Genomic DNA, 17,487 nt, shown 5'->3' on the forward strand with positions numbered 1-17,487 from the left:
TCTCTTCCCACCGCTCAGGCTGGGAAAACTCAGAGTTCACGAGGAGATGGGTGTAGTGCCTCGCAGCCCTTCTTTACTCTTTAGCCCTCTGGACCAGTCTGGAAAATAATCATAAAGTGTGAGTTGGAAAGATAAAAGTATTTTCAAGTAACTTAATGCAATGCAGAGCTCAGCGGTGCAGACGTACAGACACTCGACTGTGAACGGTGACAGCCAGTCAAAAATTAGTAGGAGTGCAAAGTAGCAGGGAAGGTGACCTGTGACAATAACAGTCGTCGGTCAGCACAACCTGGCGCTGATACAGGTGTGGCATTAGCAGGACACTGCAGCTGTGTTCTGTTTATAGAAAGACTCCAATTTTAGAAATACAGGGTTTTTATTTTATATGTATGAGTGGTGTGTGTGTGTGTGTGTGTGTTTGCATGTATGCGTGTACACTCGGTGTGTACGTGACTGGTACCCTCAGAATACAAAAGAGGACATCAGATCCCCTGAACCTGCAGTTACAGATGGTTGTGAGCTGCCAAGTGGGTGCTGAGAACCGAAGCTGGGTCCTCTGGAAGAGCAGCAAGTGCTCTTAACCACTGAGCCGTCCCTCTAGCTCCCAAACTCCAGAAATAAAGCCAGCTGTGGCTGAGATGAAAGATGCATAGATTAATGATGGATTAGCTATTGCAGGGGAAAATGTGAGTGAACTTAAAGGCAGAGCAAAACGAACTGCCCGAAATAAAACATAAAGTTTTGAATAATGAAAACTCAATGAAGTTTGGGATGATTTTGAGCCATCTAATAGGCGTATGTTTGGAATCTGTGGCAAAGGGAAGGGAAATAATGGCTTGAACCTCTCCAAACTGGGTGGTAACTGTAAAGCTACAATCCAAGAAACCCAGTGCGGAGGCTGGGAGGGTGGCTCAGTGGGTAAAGCGCCTGCCTCGCGAGCGTGAGGACTTGAGTTCGGATTCCCGAGAGGTAAACTGAGACATTGAGACATGGTAAAACGTGTCTGTAATCTCAATGCTCACACGGCAAGATGCATACAGAGAGTTGAAGGCAAGAGGGTCCCTGGAAACTTGTGAGCCCGTTAGCTCGGCATGGACAGCAGCAACGAGACCCTGTCTCAAACAAGGTAGAGGTTGAGGGTGGACACCCAGAGTTGTTCCCTGTCCTCCCCGTGTGCGGTGTGGCGTGCATATGCCCATGTTCATACACACAAATGCATGCACACACAAAGAATAAGTAATTGTCGCAGCCACTAGTGGGAGCAGGGAACCAAGCTAGGAGTCTGTGACAGCGAAGGAGAGTGACTTGTGTTAGCTGGGAGCAGCAGAGAAGCCAGGGCTGGTTCTCGGGATACCATGAAGGTGGAGACAGCAAGATCTACCTAGGAGCTGTATGGAAGTGAGCGAAAGAGCAGAGTCAAGGATATAGAGGTCAGGGTTCGAGCCCCAGAGCCGCTGAAGAGGTGGAATCGCCATTTACAGACAGGCAGAGAATGACCCTGGCAAGAGCAGGATGGGGGGGGGGGGGAGGCATCCGGAACGAGACACTATTAAATATGTAAATGTCCACAAGGTAGGCAAGTGCGTGGTGGTATTGTGAAAAATGGAAATGGGATTTTTGAGTTGCTATGTTCAAATTGTGGTTTTAGTTCACCTTCCTTGGAGAGCAAAAGACAGCAAAGATCTAACAAGGTTGTAAGTCTGGAACTGATTGGCTGGCGTCAGGTTATATGGATCAGCGGCTCGTTGGATTTCACTCTCAACCTAGAATCATCTGAGAAAACAGCCTCAGTTGAGGAATTGTCTAGATCAAGTTAGCCTGTGAATGCGTCTTGATGGGGGTGGGGGTTGGGGTAATCTTGATTGTTAATTGAGGTATAAAGACCTACCCATTGTGGGAGGTGCTGTCCCTGGTTTGGGATTCTGAATAGTGTGAGTGGAGAATGCTACCAAAGAGCAAGCCAAGTGTGAATGCATTGTTTCTTTCTGCATCTGACTACAGGTGTGAGGCGGTTAGCTGCTTTGAGTTCCTGCCTCAACTTCCCCCTCAATGATAGATTATATACAACCTGGAGGGATAAGCCATCTAGACCCTCACCTCCCAAAGGTTGCTTTTGGTCAAGGTATTTTATCTCAGTATTTTATCTCAGTGACAAAAATGAAGCCAGAATAGTTCACCTTCGGTGTTCGGAGCTCAGCAAGAACCCCGCTCACCACCTCTACCATTTCTCATAGAGTCCACATCCGCCGTCCCTGCTGCCATACAGAGAAGTTGGTTAGACCTTCTGCCGACCAGTGACAGGCTTAGAGGCAGACTCCATCCTTTTCATCATGCTTCATGCATTCAAGTGAGCCTGGTGGGCACCTTTAAAATGGAGTGCTCCATTCTGGCTGCAGGTGGAATGCGGCCATCCTGACGTGATAGGTGGTTACCGAGGCAGCTCTGGGCAGAGACCCCCTATAGGTGGGGAGGTCTGTGCACTGGGAAAGGGAGTCCAGGTTCTTCTGCAGCACCTCTAATTTCTCAGGAGACTTATATGAGCTCCTCTCTAAAACCACGGAGTGGCCTTTTAAGATAGCAGTTATTGACCCATCGGACCCAATATCAAGATTTAAAGGCTCAAGAGCCTTGAAGGAAAATGGCAGCCAATCCAATTTCTCCAGGTGACTTTTATTTCCTCTGGTTTGTACGCCAGATTTCAGTGGGCTCAGCCTGTGGGTTGAAAATTGTAGAGATTGATAGCTGGCAAGCAAAAATGGCTGCCTGTCAGCAAAAACTCAGACAAGCATGTATCACCCACGAAACGTGCTGGCTGAAAACCACCCACAGGCACACCAGCCGAGGGATGGTCTGTATGTGTGAGTTTGGATCTTTCTTTCTTTCTCTTTTTGAGTTTGGATTTTTCATTGTTGTTTTGTTGTTCTTACAAACAGAGGCATTTTCTGAATCTTCTAGAAATAGATGCTACATTCATCTTTAATAAAGAGCTCCCATTTATTGTGTGCTTTTATTCATTTCTTGGTCTGCTGGAGGCTGGGTGGGGCACTTCCTAGTTACAGTGTGGTTCCAGCCCCTTCAGCGTGATTTTATCACAGGTCTCCCCCTACATCACCCTGACTGAATCTTAGCGGATCTCTTGGTTAAAGTCAGCCTAGCCCGTAGAAAGCAGATCAAAGTATGTAACCCTTTACCACTGCATTCTCATGTGGATAGCCCATGTCTCTCAGAGGAGGAGACTTCAGTATTTTATTCATTGGTAGGTGAAGGTCCTTGGACTAGGTTTTACTAGACAAATCCAAGAAGCATGACCAGCACACTCTCTACTTGGATTTCATACTCCACACTGAAGATGGTACTCACCTATTCAGGAACAGACAGTTGGAATCCAGTTGGACTGGTTAGAGAGATGAGTGGAATCTTAAGTGATGCTGCCATTGAGTTTAAAGAAAAAGAAAAGACTGAAGGAATGATGAAGGCTGCCGCCTGTCCTAGTCAGCATTACCATCAACCTGGTGCAGCCTAGAATCACCGGAAAAGAGATTCTCAGTTGAGTAGCTGTCTTCATCGGTTGGTCTGTGGGCATGTCTTAACTGTTCATTGATGTAGGGGGTCCCAGCCCACTGTGGGCATCGCCATTCCTTAGGCAGGTGGTTCTGGGCTGTGTCAGAAAGCTAGCTGAGCATGGACCTGTGAGCCAGCCAAAAAGCAGCGTTCCTCCATGATTGGTGCATAAATTCCTGCCCAGACTGTGCTCAGTAATGGACTCTGACTTGGAAGTGTAAACTAAAATAAAACTCTTTTTCCTCCTAAGTTGCTTTTGGTCATGGTGTTTATCACGGCAACAGAATGAAAGTAGAGCACCACCTCTCTCCCTTCCTTCAGATGGCATCGGGGAAGCGGGGTGACAAGCTAAAGCAGCTTAGTTTAGGAACAGAAGAGAGTACTGTCCTTGTGGCAAGTTCTCCTCTCCATATTTGGGGGGTGGGGGTGGGCAGCAGTCTTCCATCCCAACTCCCCACACACTCAGATCCAAGCTCAGCCCAAGCAGGGAGCACAAACCATTTGGTCTTTGCTCATCATATGTATAGACGTGTGTGAGTCCAGTGTTCTGTTTGATTTTGCACCATGTGGTTGGACCATTTTATTGTACAAGTAGCCTCTTTCGTTTTATGTATTATGTTCGTGCTTGTCAGCCACTTTCCATGGCTGTGGGATATTCCTCAGGAGTAGTCCGTGTGTTCTGTCCTCTGTAGGCAGAGAAAATACCATACTGGTATTTTCCAGTTCTTTGCTTCTGGAGACACCATGGCAGAATGTTCTGGAACTTGTACCTCTTTCCAGCTTGTCTCCCCTCCTTTCACGAATCATCAAGGGCCTTGGGGTAAAGTCCAGTTCGTCCTGGCTGCTGGCAGCCATCACCTAACCGTCTGCCAAAGTCATTAGCAGAGGCAGGAGGATCATCATGAGTTTTAGACCAACTTTGGGCTAGATAGCAATACCCTGTCTCAAAAAAGAAAAGAAACAATGACTTATGACTTGAGGAAAGAAGTTTCTGGAACATAGGTTCATGCAGGTAAGGAAAAAAAAATAAATAAAATAATAAAATAAATAAATAAAATAATAAAATATAGCGTAGTCCAAGATCTGATTGAGACTGTCTGCATCTGAACTCTGGGGCAAGCAAGTCAGGAATGTCAATCTACAGATGCCTGATTGGCTGAGGCCCATGCCTGAGTGGCAATAAACTTCCTTCCTCTGGCTGTGTCTTGAGCAGGTTGTGTGTGTGGCTGGCTCTCAGCAGAGCCGCTGTGAATGGGGAAGGGCTTCGTAAAGATCTTAGCTTTGGCCCTTCCATCCCACACCTCTTCCCACTCCACCGATTCCAGCCGGCTGTGGGCTGCTGTGGACTGCTGTTTGCTGTTGAGGGTTTTGTTGCTGTTGTTTTTGGTTTTGTGTTTGGTTTTGACTCTAGGTTTCTGTATAGCTGGGCTGGCCTCCGACTCCCAGCCTTCACACACATACACACACACACACACACACACACACACACACACACACACGTAGATGTAACCAACCTTCTTATTAAATAAGAAACACAGAACCAATGCAAAGAAGAAAGCCAAGAGGTCAGAGCTAAGAGCTAAAACCTTACCCTTCCTCCTGCAGTGGTCCTACCTCTCCGAACCAGAGCTACCCCTGTGTTAAAGTCTTTATATAGAGTTCCTGTTCTGCCTTCTCATTGGTTGTAAACCCAACCACATGACCGCCTCGTCACTGCCTGTCTGTATAGGCCTCCAGGTTTTCTATGATTGGTATTGAAATTAAAGGCATGTGAATCCAATACTGGCTGTATCCCTGAACACGCAGAGACTTACCTAGCTCTGCCTACCAAGTGCTGGGATTACAAGCATACGCCACCACTGCCCTGCTTTCCTATGGCTTGCTAATAGCTCTGACCCCCGGGCAACTTTATTTATTAACATACAAATAACATTTTAATACAAATAAAATATCACCATACACACACACACACACACCCTCAGCTTCAGTGCCGGGAGGACAGGTACACACCATTACCTTCAGCTCTAACCAAGTGCGTTACAGAGAAAGCTGTCTCATCCCCGGACAGAGATAGAGAAGGGCAGGGGTGCCTGCTTAGGAAGGAGACTGGACATTGGCGTGTGCCTGGAGAGAGCAAGCCAAGCGCTAGACGTGCAGGGCATTCATTTCTCACTGCTCTTGACTATGTGCGCCTTGTGACCAGCTGTTGAAGTGGGTTCCCTGATGTGATGGACTGTAACCTGGAATTGTGACCGAAATAAGCCCTCTTCCCTCCTAAGTCGCTTTTTGCCGAGGTTTTTTGTTTGTTTGTTTGTTTGTTTTTTTATCACCACAGATGAAACTCAGAAAGGACCACACAAGAACACAAGAACAATCTGCCAGATTGTTCCTCAGGCCCTAGTTTGGGTGGGTCCCTGAGGTAGCATATCCAAAGCTGGGGAAGGAGGGACCTGGGCATCACCTCTTGGGAGATGGCATTATGCTGGGATGTGAGGACTTGAGAAACCACCAGCCACACAGTGGGTACATTTGGGAGCATATCCTGAGGGCTTGCAGAGGGCGGGGGACAGGACAGGCTATATCTAAGGAGACAAGGAAAACTCTCATGTCGTGCCCCACATTCCCAGGCATGCTTTCTCACCCTTTCTTCCCTCAGGCTCCCTTCTCTCTCATTTCTGGAATGTGCCCCACTCCCACATGCTGTCCACCAGCACGCAGGTGCTGAGACAGGACTGTGTTCCTTTCCTCTCAGGGCTTCAAGCCCAGCGACGTCACCCATGGCCTGCCATGTCAGTGGGACTCTTAAGTGGCCACCTCCCTTCCTCAGTTCTCAGGCTTTTCTTCAAGCAGGGATGGCATGCCCACCCGGTCTGCCCTGGGGGTCATGTCAGAGTTCAGCTAGGAAAGTGACCCACAGGTGTCAACCCGTCACGGGGATGTTGCTCCCTCCTCTTCATGCTTCCTCTTTTCCTCTCCCACCTCTTCCTCGCTCCTCCTTCCTCTCCTCTCTTGCTCCCCTAACCCACTGGTGTAGCTAGAGTTTTCCTGCCTTGCCCACAGTCAGGACAAATCTTTGTCACCCGCCAGTCCCACAGCCACTCAGACCCAACCAAGTAAACACAGACACTTATATTGCTTACAAGCTGTATGGCCGTGGCAGGCTTCATGCTAACTGTTCTTATAGCTTAAATTAACCCATTTCTATTAATCTATACCTTGCCATATGGCTCGTGGCTTACCGGCATCTTCACATGCTGTTTCTCATCATGGCGGCTGGCAGTGTCTCTCTGACTCAGCCTTCCACTTCCCAGCTTTATTCTCCTCCTTGTCCCGCCTATACTTCCTCCTGCCTGGCTACTGACAATCAGTGTTTTACTTACCAACCAATCAGAGCAACACATTTGCCATACAGAACATCCCACAGCACACTGGTGGTATCACCCCCTTACACATGCCCTCCCCACCCCACCCCCAGTCACCATCCACACAGTTCTCCTCAGGACCCCAGGAAACTTCTGCAATGGTACTGTGAATTTGGGTGTCTACCTCAGTGACCCCTTGAACTTGAGCATCAGACTCACACTGAAGATTTGTTAAAAACAGACTGCTGGGCCCCGCCCTGAGACCGCCGCTCTTGGGCAGGTGGTCTGGGACGGGCCAGAGAGTTGGTTTTCTAACAAGCTCTCAGGCCTAGCGAGGCGGCTGGTCCAGGCAGGACAACTCATTTAGAACAGACGCCTTCTTTGCTCCCTCTTTGCATCCCGCTTCTCTCCTGAAGCAAAACGGTTTATCATAAAGCAAACAAACTAGCTTACCTTCTGTAAAACAAATCTTAGGCTGGGCAGATGGACTTAGATATTGTTCCCCCCGAACTGGACTCACCCACTTCTTCAAAACCTAAAACGGCCGGGAAGACGGCTCAGTGGATGAGAGCACATGCAATGTAGGTGGGAGACTTGAGTCTGAATCTCCAGCACCCATGTAAAAAGGTGGGTGTGGCTGCATGCAGGGAACCCCAGCATTGGGGAGCGGGAGCCGGAGCATGGGGAGGGGGGAATCCTAGGAGTTCTCCAGACAGCCATCCTTGACAAAACAGACAGACTCAGGTTCAGTGAGAGACCTTGTCTCAACACTTGCACGCATGTACGCATGCATGCACACACGCACACACACACACAAAAAGAAAGTCTGGGAAACTGTAGCTGGGGAACCCAGGGAAGCGTATCAAGTAGCATGGTTTCCACAGTGGAGCAGTCGGTGAAAAGTAAAGGTGTGAAGTGTATACCATCGGGTTTCCTAGAAAGCCCTGCAAGGCCAGCAATCTATACCCACAGCTGTTTATACAAAAACATGGAAACAGTACAGTCATTAGCCACAAAAATCACGTGGCCTCCTGGAAGAAGGGAAAAACTAGATGAGGAGACACTAATAAGAGGCAGACATCTTCGAATTACCCCTTTTAGAGTCGGCCTTGGAACTGTATGCTTCACATAATTATGTAAACATGACTAGACCCAAATTAAAAATTAAAGCGCAAGCCCTACAGGTAAATAACTAAATATAATAAGTGAACCCAGATGTTCCCTGCGCGTGTGGCTACAGAAAGAGATGCAGAGACGGATCACTCGGGCAGCTTCAGAACAGAAATTTTGACTGAAATATATACACTATAGAAAAAAAAATACGTAATAGTATTGCTTACCAGTAATGCTGGCATTGTGTTTTCCTGACAGGATTGCATATTGTAGGGCAGAAAGAAAATACATGGTTATGTTAATGTTAAGAACCTAGGTAGGGTTTGTTTCGTTTTAGGTATACATGTGAGTGCCTATATGTTTGTATGTGCACTACATGTATGCCTGGTGCCTAAAAAGGCCAGAAGAGGGCATTGGAACCCTTCTGGATCTGGAGCTGCAAGAGATTGCGAGCCACCTGATGTGGGTACTGGACACTACACCCAGGTCCTCCGAAAGAACAGCAAATGCTTCTGACTGCTGAACCATCGCCCTAGCCCCAATAGCCTAGTGTTTAGCAAACTAAATGCAATATAGAAAACCAAAAATACCACGAGAAAACCATAGGTCAATATTCCTAATGAGACTAGATACAAAACTCCTCAACAAAAGAACCAGTGAACAAAATACTCAGCATTGTATAAGGATTGTGTACTGCGGCCAGCTAGGCTACCCCAAAAATGCAAGGTTGATTTAATGTGGGGCCACCAATCAATGTGCTAGACCATAGTAATACGACAAAAGACACATATCCGCAGATGCAGGGAGAAAAGAGCATTTGACAAAATCCAAAACTTTAGGGAGTTTAAGACATTCCACAGACTAAGAATTTAAAGAACTCCTTGCTCAGTGGCACCAGTGAAAAACTGCACTAGTCAGGGATGAAAGGTCCCCGACCCCGGAAGATCAGGAGGAGGACAAGGTGTCTGCCCTTACCACTTCTACCCAACATTGCTTTACAGTCTCTAGGCAAGACGATCAGACAAGAAAATAATAAATTAATTAATTAATGGACGACTTCTAGGTTGGATATTAAGTAAAATTATCTATTTGTAAATGACATTCTGTGTGTGTGTGTGTGTGTGTGTGTGTGTGTGTGTGTGTGTGTGTGTAAACCTGACTATACAAAGACAAGAGTCTTTTACACAGGACCCACTCCACCAGAGTGGAAGTAGGGCACCGTGGGGCCAAGGAGAATAAAGTCCTACAGCTGAGGTCTCTCTCTCCACCTCTCTCCTTCCCTAACGGCTGGAAAGGACATGAGACTCCCGTTTAGCCTGATGCCCACCTCTGCGTTCCTGCCACAGTGTGAAAGCTGAATGGTGACTCTGGATAACGCCTGTCTTCTCTCCTCTGTGTCTCCCTCCAGCTGCAACAGCAAGCGCTACCTGGAGACACTCCCCAACACCAGCATCATCATCCCTTTCCACAACGAGGGCTGGTCCTCACTGCTCCGCACCGTGCACAGCGTGCTCAACCGCTCGCCCCCAGAACTGGTGGCGGAGATCGTGTTGGTGGATGACTTCAGTGATCGAGGTAGGGCCCTGCCCACCCTGGCTCTGCTCTCCCTGAGCTCCGTGCTTACAAAGGGATGCTGCCCACAAAGGAGTTCTCCGGCAGTGTGATATATGAGTCCCTATTTACTCCACAGCTGCTACACAGACCTTGTACCTTACACGTGATCTCATCTCATGTTCACAACACCCCCAGCAAATGTCCCCTTTTGTCGGTTTGGACACGCGTTAAACTGTGAGAAACAGAAAGTTAGCTGAGCACTAGCAGGCATGGATCTGTTCCCTCGCCTGTCTACCTATTTCCAGGACTGGGATATCTTGTATTTGGGAGCTGTCCAAATTTGCTTTCCATTGCTGTGATAAACACCATGACCCAAAGCAACTTGGAGGAGGAAAGCGTTTACTTTTATGGTCATAGTTCATCACTGAAGAAAGTCAAGCCAGAAGCCGGAACTGAAGCAGAAACCACGGAGGGATGCTGCTGACTGGCTTGACCCCTCCCTCACTTCTGCTTATCTGGCTTTCTTACACAGCCCAGCCCCACCTGAATAGGGATAGCACCGCCCACAGTGGGCCAGACCCTCCAGACCCTCCTGTATCAATTAGCAATGAGGACAGTGCCCTACAGACAGGCACACAGACGAGTCTGATCAAGCAGTTCTTCAAATGAGGTTCCTTTTTCTCAGGAGACTCTAGGTTGTGTCAAGTTGGCAGTCAAAACTAACCAGAATAGGGGCTGTTGTTTCTAAAAGAAACAAAAAAATGAAAAAGCAGTTAACTCATTCAGTGCTTCTTCCCCTCCCCCCCCACCCCCCATCACAAAAATGGCACTGAACCTGTGGAAGTTCTAGGTAAAAGACACAGCCTCCTCCTGTCAAACTTTTTCTCCTCCTCCTCCTCCTCCTCCTCCTCCTCCTCCTCCTCCTCCTCCTCCTCTTCTTTGTTTAGAAGATTCTCCAGAACCTTGTGGCCAGAACTCTGGAACCTGGTCCATCTATCTATGTGGGAGGCTACAAATGAGACTTTGTGTCTGTGGTAGAGGTGTGGCCACAAATGAAATCCAAGACAGACTGCCTTCCAGCTCATGGCCTCCAATGTCTAGGGCGTCCCCTAAGGCCTGTGAACCTGTGATGGCACAGGGAGGCCTTCCTTGTCACACAGCTCTTAGCTGAAAACCTGGAAGTAGTTAGCCTCTGATCTCGCCCCTGACCCCCACTTTGTCTATGACCTTAGCCCAGGCCCCTGGGTCCCTCTTGTGCTTCAGCTCCCTCAGGTGTGAAAAGGAATAGTTAAGACCGACTTCCTTTTAGGAACCCTGCCTGTTAAATGAGTTACTGGATACTAGACAGTAAAATGCTTGGGGCGGTGTCTCACCCAGGGAGAGTACAAACAAGCCAGCCACTGCTGGCTGTTACTACTGTTTCGTGCAGTTATTTATGACTGGTTTATGGTGGACTACCCTTTGTCCCCTCTCTCCTGCTCTTCTCAGCCTCCTATTCCAACCTCTTCCTCTGGCTTGACCTTGCTACCCTCAGGTCAGAGAATCCCGTTAGCCGTGTGTGACCCAAGGGAGCAAGTGACCCTCCACGGGGGCAAATGGCCTTCCCAGCTTTCCTGATACACTTATTCTGAGGCCTCACCTAGCTCTCATAGTCCCCAGCGTGTGCACCTGCAACAGCAGAGTCCACAGGACTCCATCTCTCCTAGGGCCTGCTCTTGGCTGATCCTCTTACAGTGGCTCCTCCCTGGCCATCCTCAGTGGCTGCACGGCTGGAGCATCTTGGGAGATCACACTGCTGGGCTTCCTGTGGTCTGTTCACTTGCCCATCTGTTCCTCCACTTCCCTACTTTTGCGTAGTACCTTTTCCGAGGAGCTCAGCTGTGAGGGTAGCCCTGTAGTGGATAAGCAGCGGTGGTGTATCCTCTTTGGATTAACGGGGAGCCACCTGGAGTGTTGACATGCGGAGGTGACGGCCATGGGATGAGTCTCCTTCTGCAGAGTAAGACTCCAGTCACACAGATGGGGAAACAGAGGCTCAGCAGATGCTCTGGGTAGCACACTCTGCTTACCTGTCCTAAGGGTAGTCAGATGACATTTGACAGGGAGCTGGTCTCGCCTGGGATTGGTTTTATAATTCTAAGAACCCCAGATCTACAATAATGGTCGCTTGGGTGTCACTATGATGCACACAGGTTTGCAGGTCCTCCTATCTATTTCTCCTGTCTCTGTGACCACATACACCAGCTTACAGGCTCACCTTTCCATCCCTCACATCACTGTGACCACACACACTGGCTTACAGGCTCTCCATCCCTGTGTCACTGCAACCATGTGCCCTGGCTTACAGGCTCTCTTCTCCTTTACCATCTCTGACGTCCTGAGCACTTTCCCTCAACAGAGAGGATTGCCAAGACTCTGGCACTTAGGGAATATCAATTAGTTTGTAATGAAGGAAATCTATAAACCTTCGGGGAATGTCTGGCAAAAACACAGGGTGCGAGAATCGATGTATTTATGGGACGGTTTGTGCATCTTTAAGAAAGCAAAAGCTAGGGTTTATGAATCAAGCACTCTATAAATGATGTCCTGGGAAAGAAAAGAATCAGGTGAACCTGTTCAGAGTGCATCTGACGCATCAAGAGCTCTGGTGTGTGGGAAAGGATCATTTCTGCCGTGGAAAATAGCTGCATTATATTTTCAGAAAGTGACACTTCCACTGAGGCGGTGAGCCGTCTGCGCTTTAAAAATTTACACAGCAGGAGCATTTAGCTGTGCATTTTCTCCTGTTTTTTTTTTGTGATGACTTTAAGCCCAACTCTGTGTGTGTGTGTGTGTGTGTGTGTGTGTGTGTGTGTGTGTGTGTGCATGCGCACACAAGCATGTAAAACCATAGTGTAGTCTCAGATATCATTTGTCTTAGTTTCATTTCTGCTGCTGTGATAAAACACCCTGACAAAAGCTTCTTGCGGGGAAAGGGTTTACTTGAGTTCACAATTCCAGGTGACAGCCCATCACTGCAGAGAAGTCACAGTGGCAGGAACTCGAGGCATCTGTTCACATCACATCCGTGGTCAAGAGCAGGGAGAGGCGAATGCATGTGTGCCTGCCAGTTTGCTTGCTTGTGCTCAGCTTGATTTTTCCACTCTTCATGCATTGCAGAAGTCAGTTCTCTCCTTCCACCAGGTAGGTCCCAGGGACCAGGTTGTCAGACTTTTGTTGCAAGCACCGTTTACACGCCAAGCCATCTCACCATCCAGAGTAAAGCTAACCTTCACGTGGCTCCTCGGGAGCCATCTGCCTTGTGTGTTGTTGTTTGCTTTTGAGACAGAACCTCGAAGTGTTCCGGTGCTTGCCGTTCGGGTAGGTTGGCTGTCCAGTGAGCCGCAGGATTCACCTGTCTCAGCCTCCTCGGCTCTGAGACTGCAAGCATGTATCACCATGCCCAACTTTCTACATAGGCTGGGGAATCCAACTCAGGTCCTCATGCTTCTTCAGCAAGCGCTTGACTGACCGAACTAGATCCCCGGAACCTGAAACCAGACTTTGAACTGTTTCAGTGTTTCACTAAAAGCGTAATAAGAGGGAAATGAAGCCAGCTGGAGCGGGACATCTGAGTTCCTTGCAAGAAGGTCCCCAGGGAAAGGGCATGGGATTGCTCTGCTGTCAGTCTGTCTGCAGAAGACTGCTGGGCCACTCCAACTGAAACCAACTGAAAGCTGGTGGGAGTGACTTTGACCCAGGGTTGAAAATGAGAAGGCATAAGAGGTTCCTTGCTATGTAACTTGTTCCAGCAGAAACCTGGAACATATTGAGCTCACTAAGTGGGGAGGACCTAGAGGGAAATGAACAATAATACCATCGAGAGAACTCTGACTGTGTACCGGGTGCCGTTGTGATGGTACCGTTTGGATGAGAACTGTCCCCCCACAGGCTCGTGTGTTTGAACACTTGGTCCCCGGTTGGTGGTGCCATTTGGGGGAGGTTGTGAACCCTTTAGGAAGTAGAGCCTTGCCAGAAGAGGGGTGGGTCAGGGTTAGCCCCTGAGGGCGTAGCCTGGCCCCACTTTCTGTCCACTCTCTGCTTCTGTGTCCCTGCAGATTAGATGAGTCCCAGCCACATGCTCCCAATGCTCTGGCCTCCACCATGCTGTCCCGGCCATGATGGACCGTTCTTCTCACACTGCATGAGCTGGAATAAAGCTCTCTTCACCTGAGCGGTTTCATGTCAGATGCTTGGTCTCAGCCGAGAGAGGCAACTAATACAAGTGCCTTAAACACACGGTAGCTGATTGACAGGAAGCCTCTCCCAGCTAGTGTTTGCCCAACGGGAAAATCCTTATATTTAGCATCACCCCAAAGTGTAAGAAATCTACACCCCTACCCTGACGCTGCATACCACCTCCTAGATAAAACAGCAAAAACTCTTAGGTGAAAATTCAAAAATATTCAGTCATAACATTTGATCCTTACCCATCTATCTAAAAGAGATGGTCTCCTTTTCTCATTTATCATAAACATGAGTTTAGATCCTTTAAATAAGATTGTTTATAATAGGTTAAAGAAGGACATTGGTCAAAAAATAGGTGCTATCTACTGTTAGCACCAACACACACACACACACACACACACACACACACACATACACACACACACATATGCATATACATGCACACGTACAGACACACAAACCAGCACCAACATACACAGATGTACACACACCCATAGACACACCAATACACACATGCATTCATATGCACGAGCATACACATACAGGCACATGCATGCGTAGGCATGCACACACTGACACACAAAGGCATACATAGTCAGCACACATGCATACAGATGCATGTGCACACACACCACACACAGACACGCCCCAGTGCCAGTTCATACAGACATACACACCAACACACACATGCATGCATAAGCATGCACATACACACACAGAGACACACACCAGCACCAACACGTAGTGACATACACACTGGCACACGTGCGTATGCATGCAGGCGTGTGCACACAAACACGGATGCACACACCTGGTAGCCTCCAGATGTGGTCATGGCTCACAGAGACCACAGGAACTCATCCTGCTTTGCTCAGACTCCAGGCCTGTCTCCTCAGGCATCCACCACTCCAGAGCCAATGTTGGTTTGATCTGCATCCAGGAGCACCTTTGAAGCTGTTGCCATACGGCATAACATGCCGCTGGTTCTCATGGCGCCAGATAGGCACAGCTCCACAGCGCTGAAGATCAGGGAGGCCAAATCCACAAGTTTCTGTGTCTCTATTCTGAGACTTTTCTGAAGGAAGAAAACAGTATCCGGTACTCTCCAGCCTTGGAAGCTTAATCCCTCTTCTCTCTTTTCCTCTTGCCTTCCTACCTCAAATTAATAAAGTTTTATGAACATGTAATTTTTACATCGTTACAGAGAACAAAGGGTCAGGCATGTGTTGAGGCCTCTTGTGGTGACATGGGTTCCTATAAAGTATTAACAGATGTGTGCTGCTTAGCCTCGGGAAGCCTGCACACTGAGCTCCTTCCAGAACGTTCTTTGATCCCACAGTGATTGTTAAAAATTAATTATATTCATTTGCTTCCCTTCTTAGAGATGCACACATTATTTGTAAGTGAGTGGGAACTCTAGAACAGCTGCTAACCTCTTCCTGTCTGCTGTTGGCTCTCTGCTTCTGAGCCCACTCATAAGGGGGTTTCCTGGGCACTGTAAACTGGCCACCGGGAGGGGAACACAGCAGGGGAGTGGGAAGCTCTACTTTGTGCCAAGACTGCTCAGAGTAATCCGCTCCTGCATGCTGTCCGAATGTGGACTGGAACGTTCTCTAGCCTCTCGTCATGAACTCCAACCAACAGTCCCTTGGCCGGGCCCCACAATGACCAGCCCTGACCTTTCCCAGCCAACACACTGCAGCTGCTCTGGGACAGCCTCGTGACACAGAAGTGAGGGAGACTGACCCGTGAGCAGTCATTGCAAGATGCCCTTGGGAGTGGACGCCAGCGCTGGTCCTGTTCCCCCTTAGGCTTAGGGAATGGGAAAGTAGAAGGCTGAGGCTGGTAGCGCAGTGGTAGAGCACTTGGCTAGCATGTACTCGGCCATGACTTCAGTCTTCAGTCATCACACACACACATACACACACACACACACACACACACACACACACACACACACACACACACACACCAAAAAGGGGGCAAAAACAAAACAGAAGGAGGCAGATTCAGGTGAGTGAACCTGCCCTCCCCTCACACCCCTTCCTTGCCTGCCAGCCCGCCTGTTGTGAATCCAGGGTGCTTCAGTCCAGTGTATACTCCATCCTGCCCCCATACCCAGAGCACATACCTTCTCTTCTTGTACAAGCCTAGGGAAGTAGAGTTTCCATCACTCCCACTTTCCCTCTTATGGTTGAGTGAGGACTGAGTGAGTTGATGTTCCTGGCCAGCCTTCGGGGAACAGTCATCATCAGGCTGTCACTGTTACAGTGAGGCTGCGTGATGAATGTTAACTGGGACATACTTGCCTGGAATCCTCCAGTGAGGGGCCGGGAGTGTGGCTCAGTGGTAGAGCACCTGCCTAGAATCCCCCAGTGAGGGGCTGGTGCATCAGTAGTGGCGTACTTGCCTAGAAGTCCCCAGTGGGGCTGGGAGTGTGGCTCAGTGGTGAGTACTTGCCTAGAATCCCCCAGTGAGAGGCTGGGGCATCAGTGGTAGAGCCCCTGCCTTGAAGTCCCCAGTGAGGAGTCGGGAGAGTGGCTCAGTGATAGAGGGCCTTGCTTTAGCGTAACAAGGTCTTTCTTTGGTTTCAGTCTCAAACATTCCAAATAAAGTGCAGCTCTCCGACTTGTGGGAAACCCTGACATGCAGGTGTGTCAGGGCCACTGAGGGCACCTTGTAAGCGCATTTGGAGGGTGAGGTCCTGGAGAGTGTGACAGATCACCCACCACACGTGTAAAAGCACACATCCCTGGAGGGGGGAGATCCGCCTGCAGGCTCATCAGACCTTGTTTTTGCAGGAAGCCTTGTTGTAAATCATCACTCTCCCACAGCGGGCCAGGATTTATGGCCCCACATGTCATTCCAACCACTGTTCATTAATCCTGAGATCTCACTTCAATTATTAAACTGTCCTGTTCCGGTTGTGAGGGTTCTAATCATATCCTCAAGAGGCTATCATTACCCGGATCATCTGCCACATGCAGCAGACACTGCTCTGTCCCACCCCCCTGTCATTACCGCCCGCCCCCCCATCAGGACTCACCTGTGTCATAGGACAAGCCGTAAACTAAAGGGTCAGGAGGCAGAGCACAGTCCTCAAAGATTGGCGTGCAGGGAATCACGTAGGAAATGTGTGTGTTATGTAGAATCCCAGGCCACACCCCTCTCCACATGGTGCCTGGGTAGAGCCAGGGAACTGCATTGTTAGCCAACTTTTCTGGGGATGTTGACAGGGGGAGTCCTGGGACCCAGAGCTAAGAAATTTAGCCTTAGATGTTCAGGGCTGCTCAGACCTCTTGAGGAACAGCTGATGGGAAAAACAGAAACGGACCTGAGACCTGTCTTAGTTAGTGTTCTATTACTGTGAAGAGACACTGTGGCCGCGGCAACTCTTATGAAGGAAAGCGTTTCATTGGAGGCCTGCTTATCCTTTCAGAGGTTTAGTCCATTATCATCATGGCAGGGACCATGGTGGCGCACATGGTGCTGGAGCAGCAGCTGAGAGCTACATCTTGATCCAAAGGCCAGGAGATAAACTGGTATGGGCTTTTGAAACCTCAAACCCCAGGTGACTCACTTTTTCCAACTAGGCCACACCTCCTAGTCCTTCTCAAATAGTGCCACTCCCTGGTGACTAAGCATTCAAATATATGAGCCTAAGAACATT

At 48.8% G+C, this 17,487-nt stretch overlaps 1 protein-coding gene across 2 annotated transcripts in view; it reads left to right on the plus strand.

Annotated features, from left to right (window-relative positions):
- The window catches only part of Galnt10 (polypeptide N-acetylgalactosaminyltransferase 10), a 149,534-nt gene that overhangs the window by 83,788 nt on the left and 48,259 nt on the right, over nt 1-17,487 (plus strand). For both annotated transcript variants that reach the window (XM_059270602.1, XM_059270603.1), the window contains one exon: nt 9,445-9,611. In XM_059270602.1, coding sequence (XP_059126585.1) covers nt 9,445-9,611 — 167 coding nt within the window. The remainder of the gene's footprint in view (nt 1-9,444; nt 9,612-17,487) is intronic.

Source organism: Peromyscus eremicus, chromosome 8a (assembly GCF_949786415.1).
Source record: "Peromyscus eremicus chromosome 8a, PerEre_H2_v1, whole genome shotgun sequence".
In the NCBI taxonomy this organism is placed as follows: Eukaryota; Metazoa; Chordata; class Mammalia; order Rodentia; family Cricetidae; genus Peromyscus; species Peromyscus eremicus.